The following is a 27,848-nucleotide window of genomic DNA, read 5'->3' as shown; positions in this document are numbered from 1 at the left end:
GTAGAATATCCTGTTGGCAGCACTGTGAGTTAAGTGTGTAGAATCAGGATGGACATGGCCTACAGAAAGTTCCTGGAAAATAACAAAGCTATTCTGCATTATATTTGTTTTCTCTAGAAAAGTGTAAATAGCATTCCTTGACACAAGTTTCTACTTTTGGAAGTATGTAAAGTAGGACTGAAGAGTGTCTCTTAACTTAAATGCAACATTACAAATGACATTGTATTCTTTTTCCCTCTTTTCTTATTCCCCATTCATTTACCAGCTCTTTCTCAAGAAGAGTTGAAAATGGTTTTCTAAAATACTTAAAGGCTAGGTTGTCCTTATTCCAGGAAAAGCTGTTTTACCCTGTTAACAGCTTTCTCTCTTGTTAGCGTCCTTCCCTTCATACTGTATTAGTAACTGTTTTCTTGAATGCCACAGAGAAATACAACAATATTAGTACCTTTCAAATTGTATTACTGAAAATAAATACAAGTAAGAAACAATCCTAATATAGTGTGATGTGAAATTGCTAAAAAAAATACTGCAGTGCAGTGAACAACTCAGAAGATATGTGGGTATCTCTGAACAGGAGAGAGATCGGAAACCCCATTGCATTGCATGGATATTTAAGACCATTCAAATGAAAAGTACATTCCCCTTTACTGGTTTTTTTGGGGGGGCAATGCATTATTAGGCTATAGGTATTGAAATTGAAAATGCTTATCTATCAGTTAAGGTTATTTTCTCTAGCCGATTCCTGTGTTTAAAATTATTCCTTTACCAATGGCAAACGAACCTAAAGTTGTATAATTAAAAAAAAATCTGTTAAAATTTTTGTGCCAACAGAAGAAATAGTAATGCTTCATGCTTCTGCCTTACCGTCTGTCGTCATACTTCACTGAGCAGTTCATTAGTCTCATCTCTGAAAATGGTACGTAATGTCATTACCCAGTTTTTACAGATTGGGCAGTTAGAAATTGAGTGGTTAAGTAAGTGACTTAACCAGTGCCACACAGTGCATCTGTGGGAGTGGCAGACCTGGGATCAGAATCGAGGCATTCCCACTCTTTCTGTCCAGTGTTTTGGCTGCAGGATTACCCATATAAAAATTGTAGGTGAGTTTAAAAATTGTCATTTTTGTACCAGAATTACATGATGGAGACACTAGGTCTCTCTGCAGAGACAGAAATACTTCTGCGTGTGTACTTTTCATTCTGTAGAAAGTACGGCAAGCACTTCCACCCCCATTTTCCTTCTTTCTTAGAAATGAAAATATACTTTGGAAATTAACTCAGGAAAGGTGTAGCAATTTCTATCTATCTGCTTTTCTAATTTTATCGGAGATTTTTTTTCTCCCTTTTTTTTGTGAGTTTCCTTAGGAAGGAATGTTTTCTCTTGAAATGAACTTTACAATATCGTGCACTGTGATTTTTCTGTAATCCAAATGAGTACAGGTTCAGCAATTAAACATTCTGAAGCACAGAGAGAAACTATAGACAACTGCAAAGGGTGGGGGATGGGGAGTGGACTGGACCATTCTTGTTCTTGAAAAACAAAATTTTCTTTTTTTTTAAACGCTCACAGGCTTAAATGATTAGTGGAATGTACCCAAGCTCTGATTTTAGTGATTCCCTCATAACATTGTAGGTGCAATTATCTGCCAACAATGGATTATGAATTTATTTGGTGGCCCACAACATCTGTAGTTGTTTTTCTAAGTGTGGTCAAAGGTGTGAGCAATCCAATAAGGACACAAGCTTGTGGTCTCAAATATAAAAGGTTGTCCTAAAGTTTAGCTCAAAGTTGAGTGACTGCAGATTTTTTATTGCCCGCATCCAAGCTTTGGTGATCTTCTCACCTAAGTAGTATGGCTGTCTATAACTTACAAAAAATTCCTGTGCTGCTTTTGTCTGGGATAGAGTTAATTTTCTTCATAGCGGCTGGTATGGTGCTATGTTTTGGATTTGTGCTGAAAACAGTGTTGATAACACAGGGATGCTTTAGTTATTGCTGAGCAGTGCTTGCACAGCATCCAGGCCTTCTCTGTTTCTTACACCACCCCCCCAGCAAGTTGGCTGGGGTGCACAGGGGTTGGAAGGGGACACAGCCAGGACAGCTGACCCCAACTGACCAAAGGGATATTCCATACCATATGGCGTCGTGCTCAGCATATATAAAGCTGGGAGAAGAAGAAGAAAGGGGGGGGATATTCAGAGTGGTGGTGTTCATCTTCTCAAGTCACTGTTAATGTGTGATGGAGCCCTGCTTTCCTGGAGATGGCTGAACACCTGCCTGCCAATGGGAAGTGGTGAATGAATTCCTTGTTTTGCCTTGCTTGTGTGCGTGGCTTTTGCTTTACTTATTAAACTGTCTTTATCTCAACCCACGAGTCTTCTGACTTTCACCCTTCTGATTGTCTCCCCCATCCCACTGGGGGGGAGGTGGTTAGTGGCTGTGTGGGGCTTAGTTGCCAGCTGGGATTAAACCACGACAATTCCCTATAATACCAAGTTTACTATGGGCAGGTCACATTGTGCATTTCCTAAATGTCAGCATGCAAATAATCCCTCTTTTGGTGTTAATTTAAAACAAACTCTGTTGTACTCCTGATCTGCCAGCTATTAAAATTAGTATAATTTAATCAGGATCTTTTTGCCATTTACACAGCAGAATTTATGCTGTGGTCTTTTGAAGAAATACTTAATTGGCAAGAGAGAAAAAAAATTATTGGGATTCCTGAAGTAGTAAAGAAGTGGCAGATTTTCTAAGAGCTGTTTACAGAACATATAATATGTGCTCTGAAAAAGAAAGAAAAAAAAACCCAGCCTAAAACTCTAGTATGGTACAGTCCTGTGGTGAGCAATAGTGTTGATTTACGTAGGCAGATTTTATCTTCTTCACTTTATAACCAAGAAACAGTAAGAAAAAACTCATGGCAGAGAAGACTTTCTGTTAAAAAATGCTGGAACACTTGCAGGACTTACCTGTTTGCTGCTTCAAATCTTTTCTTGTCATGAGTCAGCCTACAGCAACGGAAGAGTGGATCTCTGTGTTTCTCATCAACCTCTTGCTCGTTAACTTTGAACAATTATTTTGATGTGCCATCATGTCTCAAGACCAGCTACTGTATGGCTTTAAATTATTCTCCCAATGACCGTGTTATTTACTTTCAATAAAAGATTAGTTCAAAATTAGGTATTGGGTATTTATAATGTAGAATTAAAACTGTTTGACAGTGGAAAGAAAAGATTGTATTTGACATGTTGGGTTTGTTTTTTTCTTAAAGTTGAGAGATAAGCTGCAAAAAGTGCTTTTTGCTTTTACTTTTCCAATACTTCCCATCATTTCACCCAGATATTTCATTTATTGACATACACCACCAGAACTTTTTATTGTTTTTAAAATCATAAACAAGATCATTTATTCTGTCAATTAAATATGGAGAGTTCTTGCCCTTATTACTAAAATGCTTAGAACTTGTGAATTACCACATTATGCAAAATCTAAATTTTAAGTATACATGTGTGTATATGTGTGTGTTTAAATACTGTTGCATTCTTACTAATACATTTGTTCAGAGTGCATACTCACGCAGAGTCTTACTGATTTTAATGCACCTGTAAGGAACTGCATTTATGCACCAGTTTGCTGGTTTGAAGTCTCACTAAAAAGATTTAACAAACAGTGGACCAAATCATCTTCAAGCCCCATGCTCCTGTGATTGGTAACAGTGGATTTAGGTTCTGTGAGCTCCATAGGATAAATGTATGGTAGGTGCTTTAGACAGGTAGATGGAACTTCCGTGCAAAGGGAGTGAGTATGGTTGACTCTGTTAGGTATTCAGGTGCACAGTGATCCCACAAGTCATCATAGATGACTTGATAGGAGACATTTCTTAAATACCTTTTTGTACATGAGAAAGATGAGCAAGGACATTGAGAGCAAGGCTTTGTTAAACACTGCCCACTGTATACAAGGATGTAGCCGAGACTTTAGTAAGATGCTATTTAACCTCACAGGTCTCTTGGAGCCTTGTCACAAGTTACATAAAGAATTTTTGTTAGATTTACTATTAAAATTCAGGATGAAGGAAGTTGCAAAACTTAGCTGTTTCTCCAGAATGTTGCATCATTTTCAACTGCCTCCATCTTTTGTGGTCACTTGTAAGAACTCCAGAGGAGGAATCATATCTCCTCTTTACATGTTGTCCTCCTTCTCCCACACTGTGACCCCTTTCATGATAGGTTATTGCTTCTTATCTCTTGGAAGCTCTGCAAAACAGCCAGATTGATTTTCCATTACTGCTATAGGGTGTTCCTATTAATATGTGAATAATATTTGCTTGTTAGATATAATTAAATCACCCGAACTATGTTAAATGAATATCCTTGGTTTTGGGGAAACCCACAGAAGTCAGGTCTAACATCTTTTAATGTTAGCCATACAAACTTATGCATAGGTGTACTAGACCACATGCTTTAATACTAGGCAAAGTTCCCTTCTTCCTTCATTACACTCTACAGGAAGAGGATCTCAAAGAGAGCAGCAAAATATTTCTGAATGGCTCAGTGTCAATTATAAAACCATTAATTTATTCTTGTATATGTGTATTTTGTTCTTAAACCTTAATAGCATTGCTTTAGAATTTAAGGAATAAATTGTGTAGAGTATTTAAAATGATTCTACTGAAATCCAGTCCATTTCCTCCACAGGTCCTCAAGGGCTGCTGTAATTTGGTAGAAATGCAAGGGGTGTTATGTTAGGAACTGAGTGGAAGGGATGTATAAAAATGTCTGAGAACTCCTGTTATCTGCAGACCATTGACATGATAGAACATAATGGCACTTTTCAAGAAGCTGTAGAAAATCATGTTTTGTTGCTCACTTAAGGGCCTTAACCTGCAAGTTGTCATCTAAATACATGGTTGCCTATCAGCTGGTACAGGGGGAGCCTGTGTCCGCTGATTTTACTGTTCCATTTGCTATGCAAGGTCATTGGTTTCTTTTCCTTTTCTTCTGTTTTCTTTCTGTCTTTCTTGGAGGAGTTTCTGAGGAAAAACTTAGTCAGGAAAAATTTCTGTTTCTTTCCCTACAAAATAGCGTAGTACACAGGGTCCCACTATGTAAACTTTTTAGTGATAAGTTGCGAAGGCAGAATTACAGTGGATGACTTCTGGAATGCCTAGCAGTACTCTTTCGGAAGAATTTTCTGGCAAAAGTTTAGCATTGCTACACCCTTGGATTTTTATACTTACTTTTAACAGGTTTGAACAATGGCTACAATATTTAGCTGCTGCAAACTCACCCAGGATCTTTTTATTATCCCTACTCCCCACCCCACCTCTTTCAAATTAAGCAGTAACAGATGTCCAGCCACAGTTACGCCAGTTGACACTGCTGCCTACAAGCACACCAGCTACTGTACTCCTATCCCCTCTGTACCTTAAAATCCTGCGGCTGGGGAATGGAGGGGCTGCATGAAAGCTTTGGATTCTTACATGAATCTACACCACATTCATCTTCCGCTGCCATTCTGGGTCATTCCTGAGCCTTTTGCACAAACTGTCAGTGACTTGTAGGCCTAAGTCAAACAGTATTGAAAACCAGTAGAAAAAGACTGTTAATAATTCAGATGCATATCCGCGCAAGGCTCAGTACATATGTTGGTTAGATTGTGAAGGTCTTTAAAGACAATGCTTTCTTTCGTGTTAATGAATGTTAATGTTCCATGTGTGTGTAGGAACACACGCTATGCCTGGCATCTTGAATCTTCTCTCTGCCAAATTATGCTGGTTTCATGTTGGATATTGTAGTGATCTGAGGTAGTTACAATGATTCTGGATTAACTGAGTAAAGTGAAAAATGAATCTTTGAAATAAAGACTAAATTCTGCTTGAGATTTTCAATAGCCTCCATCACTATAGAGTACCTCACAATTCATGCTGCATTTAGCCTGACAACAACACTTTACTATCATTGTGTCTGGTTATTGTTTAGGAAACATAGGCATCAGGCTAACAAAGTAATTTGCCCAAGATCATGACAGCATGTGAACTAGAATATGAATTTTTCCAGACCGAAATGAGCATCTTGCAGCTTGAGGGGTTATCCTCATCACTCAGAAGTATGCATGGGTTTCTCAGTGATGGGATGGCAAACTACTGAAACCAGATTACAACCTGGCCTCAACACACCCTTTGCAGAAAAAGCAGCCAAGTAAGGCCAGGCCGAATGTTTTGACCATGCTACTTATCTTTGGAGTTTCTCATACCAATCCGTATTCCTTTATAAAAATGTATAGCTCTTTTTGAAGACTTTTCAGATTTAGTTATTTGAGGAACAACTGACATTTTCACGTTTCTGAAAAGTTTGTGTGAATTTTTGGGAGGTATGTATAAAAGATAAAAATCTTACTACATAGTTAATCTTCAACACTTTACACCATCAAGACTCTCTTTAACTCAGGGAAGAAGAAAAGAAACATGAAACCTCTAAACTTTTTTCCCTCATCTTATAATTTATAATGGCTAAATGGATCATTTTTGAATGTGTGTCATAAAACTCACTCTTAGGCTGAAACATTGTATTTCAGGTTCAAGCTGAATCCAATTTTTACAGTCAACCTGTTAACCTCTAGGCCAAAAATAGGTAGGGTTGTAATGGAAGTGCTGATGAGCCTTAATAAAGCAACTCTACCAAATGACACAGTTTCATCTAGTATGTGTACATACACTGTATTACTCCTATTATACATACTGTAAGTGACACATGAAGACAAAATAACATCAAATACAACAAATGTCTGTCACATTGGTGCAGATATTTAAAAAAGGTGGTGAATGTGAGAAAAACTTTTATGGTAAAATAAGAATACCATTTTGTAAGCCCTTCTTCTTGCAGTACAATTAATTACTGAGTTCATTAATTAATGAACATATTAGAGAAAGAACACCATTACTGACCGGTGGAGACCTGATATATTACTGAGTCAATAAACTATCGAACATGAAACAGGACCTTTCAGGAGAATTTTTTTCTCATAACCCACAAACACATATATTATTCTTGCACAGTCAGCACTTCTTTGGTACCCTTATATTTCATATTACTAATTCTTTTAATGACGCATACATACAGCAGTGTTTTATAACCTAGCTAAAGAGTAATTGGACAGGTGACATTGGGACTGAGGCCCTGAAGTGTCAGGCATAATAGAGCACGTTATTTTTTTCCCCACTAGGTTTTTGAGAGTAAAAGATAGTAAAATAGCAGATAAGATAGGAGGGAGAAAGGACTCTTGCACCAGAAATTTGTCAGAGAAATACAGATTTTAAGTGGATCCATGAACTATAAATGGCTTTAAATTGCTGTCTGATGCAGATAAATAAGTAAAGAGCTAAAACGTTTAAAATAACTCCGAACCTTTTTCACTGTCAGCAACCAAGGAGATTAGCTTGGCCAAGCTAAAGTTGAATGTAATTTTCTTTAAGTCAGTATAGTTAAGGTAATTCTTTTTTGGTATGGAAAGAGTGTGTGGGAGTGGGTGTTAATTGTTTGGAACAGGAAAGAGCCTTCATAATGCTTCAGTATCTCAGTGGCCATAGGTACCAAGCACCCTTCCCCCACCTTAGCCCCCAAGTAATCATTGATTGCATCTAAATCTATAGAGAGATCTTTTCCTGGCAGCTCTGCTAGTTACAGTAGATTGTTAATCTGTGAATGATCAGAATAAGCCTCTCTGTCTCAGAAATCTCCATGCAAATTACATCTAAATGCATGCCATAAATTTATTAGTAGCAGTTTGAAGTGCACAGGTCATCTTCTGCACTATTTAAAAACATATGTCTGTTACACATTAAAAAGAGTATAATTCAATTTATATTCACTTTTCTGTGGACGTAGCTAGCCCCTGTGAAAGTAAACCTGTGTAATTTTTTAAATAATTTTAGAAAGGGAGATGAGATATTAATAAGGTGTATGATTTAAGCAAATTTTAGATCTCCACATGGGACTGGAGTTTCAGCATCGCTGCTTTGAAATAGTTTCATTTTTTGCAAAACAGAGAAATATATGTTTGACAAATAGGGAGTGCTAAGAGGTAAAAGGGCTATGCCTAGATATTGGAGAAAGTGATAGATGCAAAGGAAAGTTACAGGATGTTTTATGAACCAGTTCTATTCTTGTACCTTGATCATTTTATCCTATTTTGGGAACACATCAAATCCATGACTCTTTTCTGTAGCAGAGTTATATCTTATGTGAACCCCAAAAAGGAAACTTGAGAGTAACCTTTCGATACCATGGAGGAAGGGGCAAGAGATCTGTAGTTTTCCTTTTTGTGTGTTTTTTTTTCCTCATTTTACTCTTGGTTTTAATCAAGCTGATATGCTGCTATAGTAAGACATCACTAGCAACATTTTCCTTCAGGCAGTTGATGCAAAACCAGGAAATTTGTGGAACACCTACAGAATCCTCATCCTACTTTTTTTTCCTAAAGGAAATAGAGCAATTCTTTTAAAGACTTTAGGAATGTATTCATCTCCATGGGAAAACAGACTATGTTATTATTGAATAAGCATTTTGGTTGTCATTGCTCAGGGTTACTGATGTATGTTTTTGAAAGAAAAACAATCTCTGCTTAAAAGAATGAGCAATGCTTTGAATGTTAGAAGGCTGTTTTTTTGCTGTACAGTTAATATCCTTCTAGCCCTCACAACAGATTTTCACAAGAGGGAAGAAAGACATTAATATGTGTTTCCTGTTTCTTTTTCCAGGCCATCCGCTGTACACTGGTAAATTGCACATGTGAATGTTTTCAGCCAGGGAAGATTAACCTGAGAACCTGTGATCAGTGTAAACATGGCTGGGTGGCACATGGTAAGAAATGTCTGTTCCAGGCTTGTCTTCTCTATTCTGTCCATCTTTCACAGTGTCTTTAAATACTAAGAGCTGGAGTGATATAGACAGTAGTGATATCTATTTGTCTGTACATGCATGTGCATGCACTCTGTGTTTGTGCATGTGTATGCATGCACATACTTTTTTTACAGCAATTCCTAGGATGGAAAAGTGAGGGTCTGTTACTCTGGCAATAGCTTCAAGTGCTACTGGAGTTCAACAGCTTGTACACAGCTCGAAAGAATATTCTACCCTCCAGGAAATAATGGAGTTCTAGCAGGGCTTAGCAGAAAGGCAAAAAGTTTATAGTATGGTTGCACAGCAGCATTTGTATTCAAAGAAGCATCAGCCAATAAATCACTGAGCCTAATGGAAATTCAAACATACAAATGTCAAACTTTCAGAGCCTGGATGTCAGAATGAAATGAGTGCATCCTATATGGCTCAACAAAAGTGTGCATATATGATCTGTGAGTTGAACCTCTCTTCCCATGTTTAAGTAGCTAAAGAAAGAAAGGAGAGATTAGAATGCCCAGATCCTATATAAAGGCATCAAAATACACTTATAGGCCTTCCATTTTATTTATTCTTTACTATTTTTATGTTTTGTGGGGTTGTTTTCTTGACAGTCTTGATTAAGCTATGCATGAGAGAGAAAGAGAGAGCTGTATACACAATTAGAAGGCAAATAAAGAGGATACCTAAATTGGTTTAATTAAAAAAAAAAAGGAAAAAAAAGGGAAAAAAGAGAAAGATTACTATGTTTGCAGAAGAAATTAGTGTTGGAGTTTTCTTCTCATGGTCTAGGCTATTGGCACCTAAGCAAGCACAGTCTTCATTCCCCACTTCTGCCAGACTTTCAGTGGGTTATATTCCATAAATTTTATTTTATTTTGATGAGTCCTGGGGTGGAAGCTTAGTACTTCCCTCCTAAGATGCACTTGATCTCTATTTATTTAGTTCATGTCTGTGTGTATTCGTGCCTGAGCATGCTGACATATGGCAAGTGTGAATGCTCAACAAATTCACAGACTGCCAGAGAAGTTTTTAAAACATTCACATACATGGAAAGGAAAGCAGCAATACAGGTACCATGCAGTCCTGTGTCACTGCATAGTAATATATACAGCCTGCCTAGAAATACCCTAACACCACCAATCTAGTAGCTGGTTGCAGATTTATTATATACTAGATTCTCTAGGGACACAGCTTATTTTCGCTCCTCTTAATTCCCAGAAAGATGTATTCAGTCACAGTATAACCACACTCACATTTCTTGGGAGGATCGCTAAACCTTGCAAAATTTCTATAGTTCAGGCATGCTTCAGGCTTTGTGTAGAATCAGCATCTGAGGTTTTGCTGATCCACAGATAGGGAAGACTTGTCTAGCTATTTTCCAGGGTATCCTCCTGTTGAGTAATAGAAATTAGGAATCTAGCACTTAGATTCTGGCATATGAGCATCCCGCATTTTCTTTTTAACCAGTACATCTTAGAAGAGTGTGATCAGATTTTCCTGATAAATTGTTCCCTGTGAGGTTGTTGAATTCAGAATCAGAATTACATGACAGTAATCTGAGATTACCACAGTGTGTATAATATAAATGTCCATGTTTTACAAATCCAGAAAGTTGAAAGGTGAATGTGATGATCAGGGATACACCACCTGCCTCCCGTACCTGAGTGCTTAACATTCCAAATAGAAAACTTAATACAGCTATATATTATTAGAAAGTGTTTGTTTTACTACTGCACCAAGCGAAGAATGCTCTGATTTATTTTTTTTTTCAGTACACTTTGTGTACATTCGTCTGGAGTATTTACATTTCATGGCAGAGCCAGACAAGTCAGATGTATGTTTCATAGACATACTCAAAGCACGGGCTCATAAATTACTTCCTGGACACTATGATGCATCTGCTTCAATTCTTGATCTTAGCTCTTTTGCAGGATTTTGAGGGCAGTGTTCAGGAGACTGATCAATTCATTGCACTGTAGCGCCTGGATTTCAAAATGACTGAATCAGGCTGCCGTTCAGAAGTGATTTTCTTTAAACCGTTAGCACGGTTCCTTGAAGTTGTTCCTTGAATGCAAATAGTATTTCTTGCTGCTTTAATTAAAGGGTTTCCTTCTGATTTTTATTAATGAATTTCAACTCAGCTGCTTGACACATGATGTAGTGCTTTACTGAATGTAATTATCAAAGAATAGGTGTTTCCACCAGGAAGTACTATGCTTATTCAGTTCTGATAACCTAGAATCATAATTAACTGGATAGATCAAAAATAGCTTAGAACTGCAGTCTTCTCATGCTGTACTTGACTAATCTGTGCAGAGTTAATTCATGTTAATAACTGCTATTTAAAATGTTGGAATTCTTGGAGTGAGGAGGAAAGGGCATACAGCCACCACAGTATTATTGCACTTAACAACTGCTGGCCTGTTTTCTTTTTTCCTGCTTCCATTGTCTTTCTCATGTGTTTCCTCACTCACCTAAGATGAGCTGCACACATCTTGAAAGGAAAGGTTTCCTACAAGTTCAATTTATTCTGTCCGGAGTTGCCAAAAGTAGGATTGTCAATATATGAACAGATTCATCAGAGGAGTTCTTTTATGGCAAGATAAATGTTTCTGTTGGCAAAAGTTCAGCTTATCGAGTTTTGACCCTGCACCCCTGTGCTACAGTGGTAATCCTACCATCAGTGTTTTTAAGGCTGAAGCCAAAAGCTGCGTAGAGCAGAGCAGCATTCTCTAGTACTGCTGTGCGTAATGGAGAATGGGTTGTTGCTGGTGTGAATCTCTGGATATTTTAAGGGATTTGGATAACTAGAGTGTTTTAGTTTGTTTTCAGCTGAAGCCTGGCTTTCATATTGTCACCTTGAGTGGGGATTTATTTTCTGAAACAAAAAATAAATGGTTTAAATTGGACATTTCGTATACTTCAAGCAGGCAAAGAGATAACGGTTAGATGTTTTTCCTTCTTTTTTTTTAATAGTTAAGATACTTTGCATAGTCCGTATGGTGAAAAATAAAATCTGATTAAAATCTTAGTAGTCAATTTTTTAAAGGAGAATTTATTTTAACACAAGCAATTGCTATTTTGTGGCTTTTAAATAACGTAGGAGTAAGATGGCTACAAAAAATTAAGACTTTCTTGAGTGCTTGAATTGGTTTCTTCTCCTGATATTTTTGTTATATTAAAAGTAACATACTATACTATGAAGATAGTCATGACATTTTATTAGCTTTAGAACAAAAATCACTTACTCAAACTTTATTGGAAATAATGAAAAAACCCCACTTTATTTGCCACCCACTTCCCCTAGCAGAAGTATCTTAGCCTATGAGGAAAGAAATTAAGCAAGTCTGCAGTACAAAGATGTTGATTTCATTGACTTTGCATTTTGCCTTGTATGCTTGTCATTGATGTCAGAATAACAACTACTGTACTGCTAGCAGAAATACTCTTATCATACCTAGTCCAACAGATCAAAAGACCCATTGCAGTACCAATGGGAAATACAGTCTACCCTCTCTCATAACCATTTTGCTCTAAAAAGGTGTGCCAAGGTGATGTATGTCATAGTGGACTAAAGCTATTATTTATGACATTCATTCTATTTATTTTCATTTCAGTATCTCAGACTTCTCAGCGATTTAAAAAACCACAGTATAATAATATTATTAAGTTTGTCTGAAATCATTGTCACCTTGTTTCAAAGAGAGTCAGAAAATTAGAAATACTAGTTCTCTGTCTTGCCCTCAAACTGATCACTGGCAAAACTCAGTCAGACAGCAGCAGCATGTTTTTCAGATGTTTTTGGTATACTGTGCATTCTTGGACTAGCTGAATTTCACACTGGTCAGTCTACTCTAGAAAATTAAGTATCCTGTGAATATTTTTGCTGTCTTCCTCCTTTTTTTTCTCTCAGAGAAAGCTGATTCTTAGTCCTCTAGTGATCTTTGATATCTTTTCATCTGCATCATGCCAATCGGCACAGCTCAGGGCTGGGCTATTTATTCAAGTAGGCTTTAGTACCTCTCTGAGGTATAATGAGGCCACATATAGCCCCATCTCCAGTCCAAGACTTGGCCAGGCCTTTTCTCTAGTAACTTTGAGATTAAGTTCCTTCTGGTTTTAGTGAAAATGACATTAACTAGTAGATTTTGGCACACAGGGCAAATCCGTTACTCTTTTTCAGTTTAAAAGCTGCCATCCAGTGAATACTCATGCTCAGAGACTTGCCATGTGAGTTACACTTTCACCTTGGAAGTGTAAGTGAAGGAAGTTTTCTGCTGCCAGTATTTATGTAATGCAGGTACTAGCTTGCTGTAAATCAGACTAACAATGAAAACAACAACCTCCACTAGAAAATGGAGAATGCTCTGTCATAAAGTCAGATGCATGATATGACTGTGACTTCTTCATTCAGAATGGTTGAGTTTTCTGAATTTCTGCATGGTAGTTCATTAAATTATCAGGTAAAAGAAACATGAAGTGAGAACAAAAGAAAGGAAGGACAGGTGTAAATAAATAAAGAAAAGAAAAAGAAGAATGCTGTGGAAATTTTAGAAATTGCATCTCTCCCTTACCCTGAAGTTGCTGAAAGGACTTGGTCCATGAAGAAGGTGTAGATTTTAAATGTGAGCTGCATGGGAATGATGCGGGAAGGAAGAGGAGTGCTATGTTGAAATACAAATCAGCAGTGTTCCTATATTTGTCTCAGTCCAAAGCTGTTAAGTGAAAGAAATCCAGGTTTGCAAAATCGAAGATCATCTCTAACAAAACCAAACCAAACCAAACCAAACCACGTCACAGATCTTAGAGTGTCTCTAAAAGCTGGCAGAACTGCCATGTTGATTTTTACTTAAAAATTTAGATAGTAGACAATAAATACTAAAAAAGAAAAGGAGAAATTTAATCCTATTATTATAGTTTACTGGTAAAATAATTAGGTTATTTTTGTATTGTTCCATAGGATATAAAAAATAATCACAATTTTAGCATACCGGACATACTTGTTTCCTTCTATTCAGTTTATTTAATTCTTTAAAATGCTTTAAAATGACATGAGGACATAATAGATTTTTTTTTTTTTTTTTAGTTACGTAGAGATTTTTAGCAAAGTAATTATCTACAATTCACTGATAACAAAGGCTAGCTCTTCATGACTTTTAAAGTAAAACTATTTTAGATCTAGTCTGGCTTTTCCTGTCTTTTACTTACAAAATCATTTTAATCCATCTGTTATAACTTCCTTTTGACCCTGAAGGCTGAGGCATATTTTTCATTAGTCAGTTGCTTCCAGGAACCTTACCTGATTAACAGTCATTACTGGTAAACACTTTTTAAAGTCCCTCCTTCTGCCTATGCCATCCCTTTTTGCTTCCCTTCAGCAGCAATTCCCAAAGCGGCCAATACAGCACAGAGAAGATGCACTCTGTTGTCTTGTGGGTACTCTGACCCAGTATCTGGTTTTAAAGCCTGCCACACTGGTAGGAATGATGTGATGTAGTGTTTGCTTTGGGTTACTCTGAGATGACCCTTAATGCAAGTCAAGCTGAGGTAAAAGCAAATGAGAATATCCACATATTAGGGCATCTAAGACAAATAATATTGTTTCAAAGGTTTATAAGATACAAGTGACAGAAAGGAAATAATGCTCAGCTGCCCCAAGATAAAATAAAAAGCCTTCCTTTTCCATTCTTGTATTCAGCTGATACTTACATAACCATATGGTCAAGAGTTTAGTCCTCATGCAAATTTGACATCCTCAGGTGTCGGGTAAGGTTTTTCCTGGGGGTAAACCACAGGCTCTAACTTACATATGTTCACACGCACACCTCCTTGGATTTCCCTGCGGGTCCATAAGGATTAAAATCTTTTTTGTCTTCTTCTCTGCCACCCCCAGGACATCTTAACACAATCAGGCAGAGGTTAGACCTTTCTCCCACTCCCCAACTATATTGGCTCACAGCCCTGGGATTGAATATGCCAATGTCCCTTGGACATGGTCAGGTGAGATTATCCCTGATCAGACATTAAACAGTCAGCTAAGGACTGCTCCAGTGCCTGGTAAGCCCTAAACAGACCATGACCCATTCTGAAGCATAGTGCCCTTTTCTGCTGGATTGGGCTATATTCACATCTCAAGGTGAAGCCCTTTCTCATTGTGAACATTTTATTGTCTGAAAAACTTTTAATTTACTAATCACACTTTATACTCTCACAGAACTGGCATAATACCATCAGATAGTTATTTGCAACTCTGAAATATATATAAGGCCACTTTTATAGCTGTGATCTCCTTTGACTAGCTATAAAATGCCCAGAGATGTTTAGACTAAAGGTATTTCAAAAGTGTGAGATACTGTTATTTGGTGCCTGTCATTATTGAATTTACATTTCACAGAGGAGGCTTCATCCCATTTAGTACACCCAATACCATAGGATGAAATGCTAGGAGATGTCTTGGACAATGATGTCCTACCCTCTTTTCTTAAGGAGAGAATCCAGTAAGAAAAAAACCAGACTTGCTATGTGCAAGACGGAGCACAGGCAATAAGAACAACGGTTTTTTCAGTTAGCACTTGGAATTCCTCTTTCCAGACATAGTAGAGGCTGCTTTTTGGAAAGGTAGTCAGTGAAACCCTTGATCTTGCCCCCGAAAGTGTGGTGATAGGAAGTTCACTACATGGCATGGCTTCAGATAGGAGCAAAAGAGTGTCTGGTGCTCACTGCTTGATTGCTAGATGAGCAGGATAAATTCTGTGGGACCTGAGAGTGCAAATCATGAACAGATTTGTGGGGCAGCAGTGGTGGACTTCTGCAGTATGTATCCACAATTCTCCAGGATGTTTAGGTGACTGTACCTGCTTACTTGTCTCTTTTAACACCTATGCTCCTGCACATGAATTGCTGTGATGTGCTAACCACTTTATCATTTTATTACACTTTATTACATCATAAATTTTTATATCTTCTTAATGATCCTACAAGAAGCTTAATTGTTTATAGGAACATCTGAATTAACTAGAGTTCACTAGGTTAAGCAGAACACAAATTGAAAGAGCTCTAAATGAAACAAACCCTACCACTCCATTCCATATAACTTCATAAGGTTAAAATGGCATTTGACTGCAAAAATAAAAAATTCATACTGCTTTCAGAAGTTACAAAGTAACAATAATACCATGGGTAACTTTACCTCAGCTTTCTGTTTTGCAAATGTGAAATTCAATGGAAAAAACTTTTTGTTTTTTTACCTACTATGAAGAATTTCAATTTGGGCTGTAGCATTATGAGGAAACTTACCCCAGATTAATTTAGCAGACAATAGTGTTACTTTATTATCCCATTTCCATCTGGATTTTAGAAATAGAAAAGGTAATACAAGAAATGTATAACATGAGTCTCAAAGACTTCTCTAATTATATTCTAATTGATTACAGTCAATTTTTCTGAAGTATATTTAACAGGAGCTTTGTGAAATGGTCACAGTACATGAATTGGGGTGGGAAAGATTGATATTTATGAATGGTAGAACTAGCTATATGAACCAGTCTTCCCAGCATCTGAACATCTTCAGCTGTCAGCAACTTTAGGACAGCAGGTATTCCTGGGAAAATTGGGCTGGTTTAGCACATGTGGGAGAGCATTTCATAGGCTTGAACCAGAGTTACACTCTAGACTGAAATACCACCATGGTCTTGGCTTGCCTTTGTGAAATGCCCCTACAACACAGTACTCTATCCAATGATGTTAACAGGTGGGCAGTGCCTGTTGCATTTTCATTACAGTTTTCAAGGCTGCATAAAAGATGGAATAGGTTGCCTGGAGAAGTGGTGAAATTTCCCCCACTGTAAATATCAAAGACTCAGCTTGACAGGGCCAGAGCTAACCTAATCTGAGGCCCTGCTTTCAATAGAAGGCTGCACCAGACAATCTGCAGAAATCCCTTCCAACCTAGACTTTCTGTGAATCTGTGAATCACAGTTAATGGAATTTGAGGTGCATTTGGATTGAGATGGAAATCATCCAAATCTAGACCACAGTCCAGGACTCCCAAATGTGCTTCTGTCTCACTGTATACAGTATGCCAACCAGATCATATTAGGACCGTTAAGATACATATTAACTCCTATCTCACCATTATTAAGGGAGAGAATATTTTTAAGAAGGTGTTAATGGCTGATAGGAAGGAGGCACTTGGCTTTGGAGACAAGAGATAGGAAAGATCGAAGATGAATGACTAGTCAAGGTAGTAGAAAAAGATATATTAATTTAGTGGCTTCTTCCATTATAAATTGTAGGTTTCAGCAATGACACTGTCAATCCATGTGTCAAGGAGCAGCAAAAGTGGAGCTGCCCAGCAAAGAGGTCTAAGCTAGCAGCCAAGGGCAACTCCAGCACTCGCCATGCCTGCACCATGGGCAGAGTTCCTCGAGGTCTGATCATGGTAGACAGAACTAAGTGCTGGTAACTGGGTCCATTGACAACCTCAGGCATGGCAAGGGAATGAGTCAGGTCAAGGGTCCATCCAGGGGCTCCAGCCAGGAACAAAAGAAGGTGGGGCCAGAGACAGGGCTGAAGACCAGTCTGTAACATGGGTCTGAGGATCATCTAGAAGACATGACTACAGGCAGGCACACCTACAATGTACCTTAGGTAGGGAATGAAGGTCCCAGCCTGAGCTTTAGTAGGGGTCCTGGACCCAGGGACTGAGAATGCAGGGTGGACATCTCCGGAGAGGCTGGTCAGCACAATGAAGGCCAGCTGGTGCACTCGGGGCCGTGACACCATGGACTGATCAATAGTTGCTGCCTCTAGCAGCGGTAACAGATGATACCAACACACACAAAAGCAGCTGTGTGTTGGGATGCTCACATGATTAATCTATATGTGTTTCTCCATCAGGGTAATCATCAGCGCTGAAGTCCTCCTTCACACAGGCACAAATGCGCACACTGACAGAGAGGACTGCAAGGTCCAAATCCCACAGAAGAGAATAGGCTCTGTCTCATCTTCCCTGCCATGGTCCCCATGGTCAGGTGTCTTCATTCATGCAGTATGCCCACACAGGAAGTGTCTAGTAGCCCAGACATCTTCCTGAGAACTTGGAATGAAGGTCCTTTACACCTTGTTCCTTTTAACACATTAGTTATCAAAAAGGATGAGGGAGAAAAAGCCTACCACTTTATTTATTTAAGGCGTCAATTCTGAATTAAAAACATGCTCATGAAGTACCACTATACAAAGTTAGGTCTAACCTTTGTTTTTAGGAGAAAGCATTTGGGGTTTTTTGGTTCTTTTTTTTTCTCTGTGATCATGTTTTCCACTATCGAAGAAAAAGTTTTTTGTATAGAAAGAAAACATAAAAGAAAACACCTGTTTGGCTTGCAGAAATTGGCCAGGGAGGCTGTTTTCCTGACAGGCCAAAAGCAACCAGCACAGGGCCCCTTTAAAAAAAAAGTCAGGATTTTTTTTTCCCTATTTCATGTGAGCATTGGCAGAAACTCTGACAAGCAGTTCTTCATATTTTATTATGTTCTTGTCTGGCAGAATCTCTGTCAGGCAAAAACCTTGTCAGCGGAAAACCTGTCGTAGGATCAGAGGAGACAAAAACAGGTGTCACAGAGGCAGTCAAAACTGAAGGAAAAAAAAGATTAGGCTAAAGAGAGAAAGGCAGACAATTACATTAATGCCATTGCTTTTATCTTATAGATGTGTGTTATTATCTCGGGGTGCTGAGTGCGCAATTGCCTCAAAGAAAAGTAGACAGGAGACAAGGGGAAACTTGATAGTTATTAACTGAAGAGGCAGTGTGTCAAAGCTGGATGGGGTTCAAAGTTTTGCAAAGGGATAAAAAAAATTGCAGACAGCAAGCAACGTCTGTGAACAAACTGTGGTTCTGCTTTCGGCTACATAAACCTAGTAGCAATCTAAATGTTTCAACTTGGAATCAGATCATAGACAGAAAAATTAATGAAAGTTTTCATTCAGACTTTTTTTAATAACATTTATTTTGTGTACATGCAACTGAAGTGCTGGGGGTTTTTTTTGATCTGTTATAAAAATGTTGTTAGAGCATGAGGCATGGTGAGGCATGAAGACATTTATCAGTTTAGTTGCTGTGTTGTTTGGGTTTGAAACACCTATTATCAACACACATTTAATTTTAAAATGCTATTAAGAATCCTTTTACTAAGTGTGAACATCTGTACATGCAAGCTGTAAATTAGAAGATCACATATGTGTCCCTCTGTCAGAGACTAAATGCATTTGGCAAATGGTTTCCATTATTAGCTTTTAAATACAGTAAACGGCAGAAGGAAAATTTGGGTTTGCCTATGAATCAGAATATGCTTTATGTACTCTCCTTCCATGATCTTTTGAAATCCACAGTGTCTTAGTGAACATTTCTCTTCTATCTGGATTAAATTGTGAAAGCAATGAAGACAGAAGTGAAATGGAGACCACCAAAGGATGCCATGTTGTAGCTGTTTATACCCAGACTGATTCAGGATGTTCACCCACCCATATAAATGTTAATGTCCCATGCTCTCTGCACTTGTGCCAGGGGTGAATGGGATAATTTCCTACACCATGAAAATATTTGCGCCATTCAGTAGACACTGGCAAGTTTTCTTGTCCTTAGTCACCTTCTAAGTATGATATGTTTGAGGAGCAATTTTTTCCACCTACAAAATGCACCACATTACACCATGTCACAGGTGGTATTAAATCTGCATCCTGAGGGAGGCTAGCTTAGACCACCTCTTATGACTGCAGTAGTTTGCCTGTCCCTCCAGCATTTTAGTCATAAGCTACCTTCAGTTCTTGAAAGGATTTGTTACTTCTTTTTCTGTGGTTGATGGAAAAGAAGAAAATCTTGAACTCTGAAAATGTGAAGCTGTTCATGTTCACCACTAGAATCAACAGCAAACTACAGTGCTCCACATTGCCATTAATAATACTGTATCTGTTTTACCATACTCGACATGCTGTTGTTGCAATGGTATTATGGAATCTTTTTATGTTGGTATTGTATATTTAATCTGTCTGCCAATTTCAGTTTCTCTTGCTGCAGAAAGTGGCCCAGTTATTTAGATTAAAAAAATGTCTGGAAAGCTCTCTGTTATTGTCTGGACACAGACTACATAAAATTTCTTTTTCATTTTCCTGTTGACCTTTGAACAAATCTAGTAATCTGGAAAGATGTTGATGTTTATAAAATACTGTATTGTCATGTGTATGTGTGTGTGCACTCCAACTATATCCCTCTTTGGTAAGTTAGAGGACTGGCTAGAGAGCATGGAAGAAAATCTAGAGTGGGACTATTGCAGAGCCCAAATTTAAAACTGAAATGGAATGAGATCCATACTGACCTGTACATTGCAAGCTACTGACTCTTCTCTGTGGTGTTCTGAGATACACAGCCAGCAAATCAGCTGAGAGAAAGGGTTTCACTAGACCTTTTCATCCCTCTCTAGGATACCTAAATATTTATCTAGGATCAGGAAATTAGCAAGAGGTATGTGTGTTTACAACTCTAGTTACATTAAAACCAGGATATTTAAAATTCTTTTGTATTCAGTAAAGGCAAAATGTCATGCTTTTATTGTAGCTATTCAAAAAACAATATGAGACCTCTAAAGTACAAAATTTATCATCACTGCATACTTGTATTTCTTTTGCTTAACAAAGATGGAATCCACTCAGAAGCATGGCTTTTAATTTGATCGACCTTGTCCACTGCATGTTGGGAAGGAAGGAGTCTAAGGTCAATGAGTAAATTTGCATAGCTGAGCCTATGAACTGGCCACAGTATAGATGAAATGAAAGATTTTGTCTTTATTTTCTGTCTTTTGATAAATTGAACAAGTATTTGAGCCTTATTTTAATGTATCTTTTGTACTTAATTTCCTTTGAATTACACAGTCTCAAAACTATAATATAGTTGTAAACCAGTAAAATATAAATGGTGAAGTAGATTTCCCCTCCCTATTTTACTACATTTGAAAAACAAAACGAAACAAAACAAAAAACCAACACAAATGGAACATTTGTTTGTTCATTGATTTGTTACAAATAGGTCCAAAGTTTTTTGCTGGAATTTTGCATAATAAGAATACTGCAGGCTGTAACGTGAAGATCGATGTTGTATCTATTTCAAAGTTCTCTTTACAATTCAGATTATACTGAGCAGAATCTCTGTAAAATCGGGGGGATTTTGTTTACTATTCAAGAAGGTAAAGAGTGGACAAGCCAACATGGGGAGGTTCAGGCTTGACATGAGGAAGCATTTCTTTACCGAGAGGGTGGTCAAACACTGGAACAGGCTTCCTAGAGAGGTGGTCAATGCCCCAGGCCTGTCAATGTTTAAGAGGCATTTGGAAAATGCTCTTAATAACATGCTTAAACTTTCGGTCAGCCCTGAAGTGGTCAGGCAGTTGGACTAGATGATCGCCGTGGGTCCCTCCCAACTGAAATATTCTGAAATATCTAAATGATTATGGTGCATACTTGATACTTCAGAGTTAGGTAAGAAAAACAGCACTGAAAGGTTCCTAATTCCTATACTAATTATCTAAATAGTGATTTTTGAGTGTTGAAACTTCTGTAATGTTTTCTACTTCTTTATCATCCTTTTTTGCCCCCCTTTTTTAATAGTTAAAATTTCTGAAACAAGTAGCTGAAATTTAGAATTCAGCATGGAAATATTACTCAGATGTATGTTGTTATAGTAAAACACAAGGGCCTTTTTAGGCCTTTCCACAAAAATTTTGATTACTCAGCAAGTATGTGATTTTAAGAGTTGTTAGATCTCATCTTCCTCTATCAGGGAACAGCTTTCCACTCACACTGAGGTAAAGAATGTCAGACTATTGTGGCAGTGCTGAGGATTGAATTGGGCTGTTAAAAGGTAGCCTTCTTAGTTTGAGCACTTACCTGAACCCATCGTAGTCATGTTTTCAGAAAAGATTGTGCAGGTTACGACCAAAAAGTCACAAACATGTTAAGACTTTTCTGGGTGAACTTCTGAGCCCACTGAAGGTATAAGAAGTATGAGTAATACCTCATGCTGCACCAGGAAGGGACTTTTAATGCGTGGTTTATGATGTTCAGTCACTGATATCTTCTTAATAAGGACACATCTGTTTATGTCATTTTTCAGGTATGATAAAGCTCATTCTTTTATATAGCGTGTTTCATCTTGAAGTCTCCTAAGCACTTATGAAATCATACACTGCTGCAGATACTGTTGAATGTATTCACCTGTGAAACACTGCATTGTTCATTAGCATATAGAAATTGGACCAATAGTTTAGAACAGAAAATAGCGAGGAATGCATTATCCACATGAAATCAGATGGGCAATTCAGGACAGCAGAATACATTATCTACTCTGAGATCTGGCAAGAAGGCTGAAGTTAATACTCTTGTCCTTACAGAAAAACCAACAATGAGACTTAGGTCCTTCTCTTATCTCTTACTTGAAAAAGTATGTGTCTAACAACATAAATAGCCTCTTGAATCCACCTAGAACACCAGCATTAGTTCACTAATGACACCAGAGGAGAAATCAGTTAGAAGTACTACAGAAAGCAAATTCTCTCTGTCAACTATTTCCTTAGTAATCTCTTTTAAAGAAACAACATAATTTTTATAAATTACAAATTATAGTGAAAAGTTTCATTCTCCTGCCAAGTGCAAGGGGTTTCAATAGTCAATGATGCAAAAGAATTTCAGATGCTTACCATATTATTATACTATATATGGGTGCAAATGCATTTCCTTTCTCTTAATATACAACTTTTTCCTTTTTCTTTTTTTGTCTGTAGCATGAGGTCTGTCTTTAGTTTGCAAACGTTCTTACACACCCATGCAAAAATATATGCTTTGTTGTGTTATAAATTACACATTTCAGTGCATATCCTGACTTGTACTTCAAAAGGATAAAATTAACTGCTCATTTGTTTATTACATAATCAGCAGAATAAGGCCACAAATCAAAATTGGAGATAATTTCACTGTCACTTGGAATGTTAATCCAACACTGGACTAACTCTTATTCATGTGTATGTGTGTTTTGAGAAGTGGATGTCTATAGATAATATTGCTTGAAAACAAATGTTGCAGATAAATGGAATAGTACAGGGTATCTTGTGAAAATTTCTGTGTGCTGGTCAAAGAGTGTGCTTCGTAATTTAACCTTTCTTATTTCTTTTTTCACGTCTATTCCATCTCGGCCTTTCCAAAGGTATTATCCTCAGAGTGGTCACATTACCTGAAGTGGGTAAATGTCCACAGAGTTTTGTAATCTCATTCTAGCTATTAGTTTTATAATCCACACAATACTCTTCAGATAAAGATGTCTTACAGTCATTCTGACTCGGGCCAAAGTAGAATCGTGACCTTAAAATCTTCAGCAAGCCAAGTCTTCTTTAGCTGGAAGAACTTGCTTTTCCTTACTGCAGGCATAGGGCTTACTGTTAAGTAAAGAGAAACAAAAACAAATATTAAGATATATTAGAAATACAGTGTGATGCAGTGAGTACTCAAAAAGCATTGAGTATTCAGAAAATACTAATTCAGGTCTTGACTTCTGAATTTGTGTAAACTTGGAGAAGCCAGTTAACCTTTTCAGACCTTATTCTCATTCTGTAAGACTGAAGGTGGAAAGCTCAAGGTGATCCAGATCTGCTTAATTATTCTGATAGTCTGGTAGAAGGTGTTACATCTATTAACACTAATATTATTTACAGCATTCTTATTGTGAGTAATAGTAATATTTTTAAAAAAATATTAATATTTTACTTTATTTTACTCCTTCCAAATGGTTGCTCTGCCCCCCAGGTACACATATATACATATCAGCACACATACAGCACAGCCTGCACAATAACAAAATCAATTTTCTAGGCTTTTCTAGCTGAGTACTTTGATGACACATGTGTTACGGTAGTAGCAAAATAACCATGTTACAAAAATATCATACCTAAAAGAGGCAAAAAAAATTGTGCAAAAATATTTGACCTGTTTAAGCTTCCATCAAATCCCGTTCATTAGACCTTGTAAATAAATCAGTCCCACATCATGAAGCCTATATAGCTGAAGTATTTTGGAAGAAGAGATTTTGGAAGAAAAATCCCACCCTTCACATTCTGCAGTATAAATGTCCTGTGGAGAGACATAGGACTGCAGTCCCTAGGCTTGCCAATTCCTTATCTTTTTTGAATGTTAAATTAATATTTAAAGCTATTTATTCAAAGTTGACTTAACCACTAGAATAGGAAAGATCAGACAAATCAGTTGCAAGAAATGAAGTATGAGGAAACCAGAACTCTTTGACAAAGTATTCCTTGGAGTAAACGTGTTGAATGAAGCCAGCAAGTAAATGATAAGGGCCTTTACGCTCTGGATGTAAGAAAGCAATTTATCAAGAGTACATGAACTCTCCAGTGACCATAAGCCAAGAAGAAACCAAAGTACAGGAGAAGAAGTCCCTATAAAATTATTTTAAATGCTCAGAAAGTTTTGTTTAAAAAAAGCAATGAGAAGCTTAGGTGCTGCAACATAGTCCATAAAATGGAAAGAAAAATAAATTTAAACATTGATACTCTGTAAAGTGCATGATATCATATGCAATTCCATCATATTTAACGTCACAAGAGGTTAAGAATTACTTTCATCCTGCAAACCTCCCCTCCCCTCATCTCTAAATCATTCACATAAGAGTGAATAACATGAAATTCACACAGAAGGGTAAAACAAACCAACTAGCTCAAGTAGCAGTGAATTCATGATAGAATTTGTGGTAAATCAGGGGACTAATGTTTAACATGTTTAAAAGGCTGGGGTTTAGGGTGTATCTGTTTTCTTTTTTTCCCCTAGAGGTTAAGTCTCAAACCTTTAACAGTCCCAATCAGTTCTGCATAGTTTCAGTCTTGGTCATCAGTTAATCAGAAATTTTCTGTAATTTCTTTTCAACTTATGAGTATTGTAGTCTCTGGGGCTCAGCTGAGCATCCTTCTGCTATAGGAATTAAAGTTAATTGTGACCTTCGGAAACTAGGCCTGTTTCAGAGTGCACCTGTGAAAAAGAATCCCTCAGTGATGAGCGGTGTCCCTCAGGGGTCTGTATGGGGACCAGTACTGTTTAATGTCTTCATCAATGACACAGACAGTGGGATTGAGTGCACCCTCAGCAAATTTGCAGATGACACCAAGCTGAGTGGTGCGGTTGATATGCCTGAGGGATGGGATGCCTTTCAGAGAGACCTGGAAAAGCTCAAGAAGTCCACCCGAGTGAACCTCATGAGGTTCAACAAGGCCAAGTGCAAGGTCCTGCACCTGGGTCGGGGCAACCCCCACTATCAATACAGGCTGGCGGTTTGAGAGCCGCCCTGAGGAGAAGGACTTGGGGGTACTGGTGGATGAAAAGCTGGACATGAGCCGGCAATGTGTGCTCACAGCCCAGAAAGCCAACCACATCCCGGGCTGCATCAAAAGAAGCAAGGCCAGTAGGTCAAGGGAGGTGATTCTGCCCCTCTGCTCTGGTGAGACCCCACCTGAGTACTGCACCCAGCTCTGGGGTCCTCAGTACAAGATAGACATGGACCTGTTGGAGCGGGTCCAGAGGGGGGCCACAAAAATGGTCTGAGGGCTGGAGCACCTCTCCTGTGAGGACAGGCTGAGAGAGTTGGGGTTATTCAGCCTGGAGAAGAGAAGGCTCCAGGGAGACCTTATTGCAGCCTTTCAATACTTGAAAGGGATTTATAAGAAAGATAGGGACAGACTTTTTAATAGGGCCTGTAGTGATAGGACAAGGGGTAATAGTTTTAAACTAAAAGAGGGTAGATTCAGACTAGATATAAGGAAGAAACTTTTTACAGTGAGGATAATGAAACACTGGAACAGGTTGCCTGGAGAGGCTGTAGATGCCCCATCCCTGGAAACATTCAAGGTCAGGTTGGACAGGGCTCTGAGCAACCTGATCTAGTTGAAGGTGTGCCTGCTCATTGCGGGGGGTTTGGACTAGATGACCTTTAAAGGTCCCTTCCCACCCAAACCGTTCTGTGATTCTATGATTCTATGAATCATCCAGGTGATATTTCTCTGGAAAATAAGTACATCTGCCAAATTTGATGTGTTTAGATAATTTTTTGGAATTATCTTCTTGTCTTTCCTTTAGCTCTTCTCTTATACTTAACCCCTTTTCTTTCAGCCTTGGACAAGCTTAGTACTCAGCACCTCTACCACCCAACCCAAGTGGAGATTGTGCAGTCCAACGTTGTGTTTGACATCAGCAGCCTGATGCTCTATGGCACTCAGGCTGTGCCTGTGAGACTGAAGATACTACTTGACCGACTCTTCAGTGTACTGAAGCAAGAGGAGGTGTTGCATATTCTACATGGCTTAGGCTGGACACTTCGAGACTATGTTCGAGGCTACATCCTTCAGGTAGGAAATAAAGCAAAACATGTGTCCAAACCCAGTTAACTGAAATTGTTTTTGTACAGACATAGTACCATGCACCCAAAGAGGTAGAAGGATATGAAGTAAATTTAGTGTGGCATGTTGAAGACTAATGATGATGTTGGCAAAATAAAATATTCAATTTTTCCTAAGCTAAAAAAATGCAGGTTCCTTCATACTGTAGTATTTATTTGTACTTGCTTACAGTTATTGTAGGAAATACCTTAAATACTGCAAATACTGAGGTTAGCTAGCTGCAAGCCTGATTTGGTCATCAAAGGCAACTGGCAAGTTTTCAAGGGCTACTGTTTGACTTAAGAAACTAAAATCCAATTCAGCAGCTCCTACATCTTTTCTTTCCTTCTTTAGCAAGATATCTCATAAGGAGTAGATGAAATGGGGGTTGTGATCATGGTTGTGTTGGGAAGTATCCTTACAGTGTAATGTATAAACAGGAAAATCCTGTTTATAAGGCCATTTTAAAAAGGTAGCTTTAAATAAAGTGTTACATGCAGATTGGTTAAGGTAAGCAAATAAAACATTAAATAAGTAAACAAAAAAAATGGACAGGCTTGCTTTGTGCATGTGGTCATGAATACATATCGTTGCTTATCTGAATAATTTAATCCTCTGTTGGGTTCCAAAGTGAATTATTACATTTTATAAGACTATTTCTGATTGAGAATCTAATGCTACATGCTTCTGAGTTCCCTTGCTACTGACTTTGTAGGAACTCCACATCATTGAGAAGTCATCCAGTTATTGAAGTGGACACATGTGAAAAACTTTGAAAATTCTAGTTTCTGATTTATTTCTTTACTTTCTTAGGCAATGATACCATGCTTGGCACTATACAGAAAATATGGGAATCTTCATTCCTTTTCTGGGGAATTCTGACTGTATTTTTTAAATCCATTTCAATTTTCTGTCCTTTATGTGAAAGAAGTAAATTAGCCTTAAGTAATTCTATGGAAACTTTCATATTCTGGGTTTTAAAATATTTTCTTAAATGCTCAATCCACAGATTTTTGCAGAAAAGTGTTCTGAATTGTAGAACAGTCCTAGAGAAAGAGTAATAAAAAGGCAATTACTTTAGTAATGAGATCCTGTTATTCTTATTAGGATATATACAGAATGGAGCTCTTTAGTTGTTTTTTTATTTTCTCAGGCATCTATTTTGTAAAAGTTAAATGTTACACATGTTCAAATACAGTAGAATCCATTTTTTCCATTACCAGTCTAAAACTTACATGTAAGTATATATCCATGATATTTATACAGTAGATCTCTACAGAAGTTTGTATGATATATATGTATGGATATGTATCTATAGATATTAGATATGATATCTAATTTAGATAGATATATGCTAGATATCTATAGAGGTACGTACTGTAATGGCATTATGTGCATATTGCATCATATTTTAGATTTCTGGATTCTGAATGCTACTGATCAAGAGGGCTGAAGAAGTATGAATTGCAAA

At 37.7% G+C, this 27,848-nt stretch overlaps 1 protein-coding gene across 10 annotated transcripts in view; it reads left to right on the top strand.

Moving 5' to 3' along the window:
* BNC2 (basonuclin zinc finger protein 2) overlaps positions 1 to 27,848 on the top strand; it is a 350,887-nt gene that overhangs the window by 202,363 nt on the left and 120,676 nt on the right. For all 10 annotated transcript variants that reach the window (XM_072858929.1, XM_072858923.1, XM_072858925.1 and 7 more), the window contains 2 exons: positions 8,759 to 8,861; positions 26,112 to 26,347. In XM_072858929.1, coding sequence (XP_072715030.1) covers positions 8,759 to 8,861; positions 26,112 to 26,347 — 339 coding nt within the window. The remainder of the gene's footprint in view (positions 1 to 8,758; positions 8,862 to 26,111; positions 26,348 to 27,848) is intronic.

The sequence above is a fragment of the Ciconia boyciana genome, chromosome 4 (genome assembly GCF_034638445.1).
Source record: "Ciconia boyciana chromosome 4, ASM3463844v1, whole genome shotgun sequence".
Classification (NCBI taxonomy): domain Eukaryota; kingdom Metazoa; phylum Chordata; class Aves; order Ciconiiformes; family Ciconiidae; genus Ciconia; species Ciconia boyciana.
This window is presented reverse-complemented; position numbering and strand designations above follow the sequence as displayed.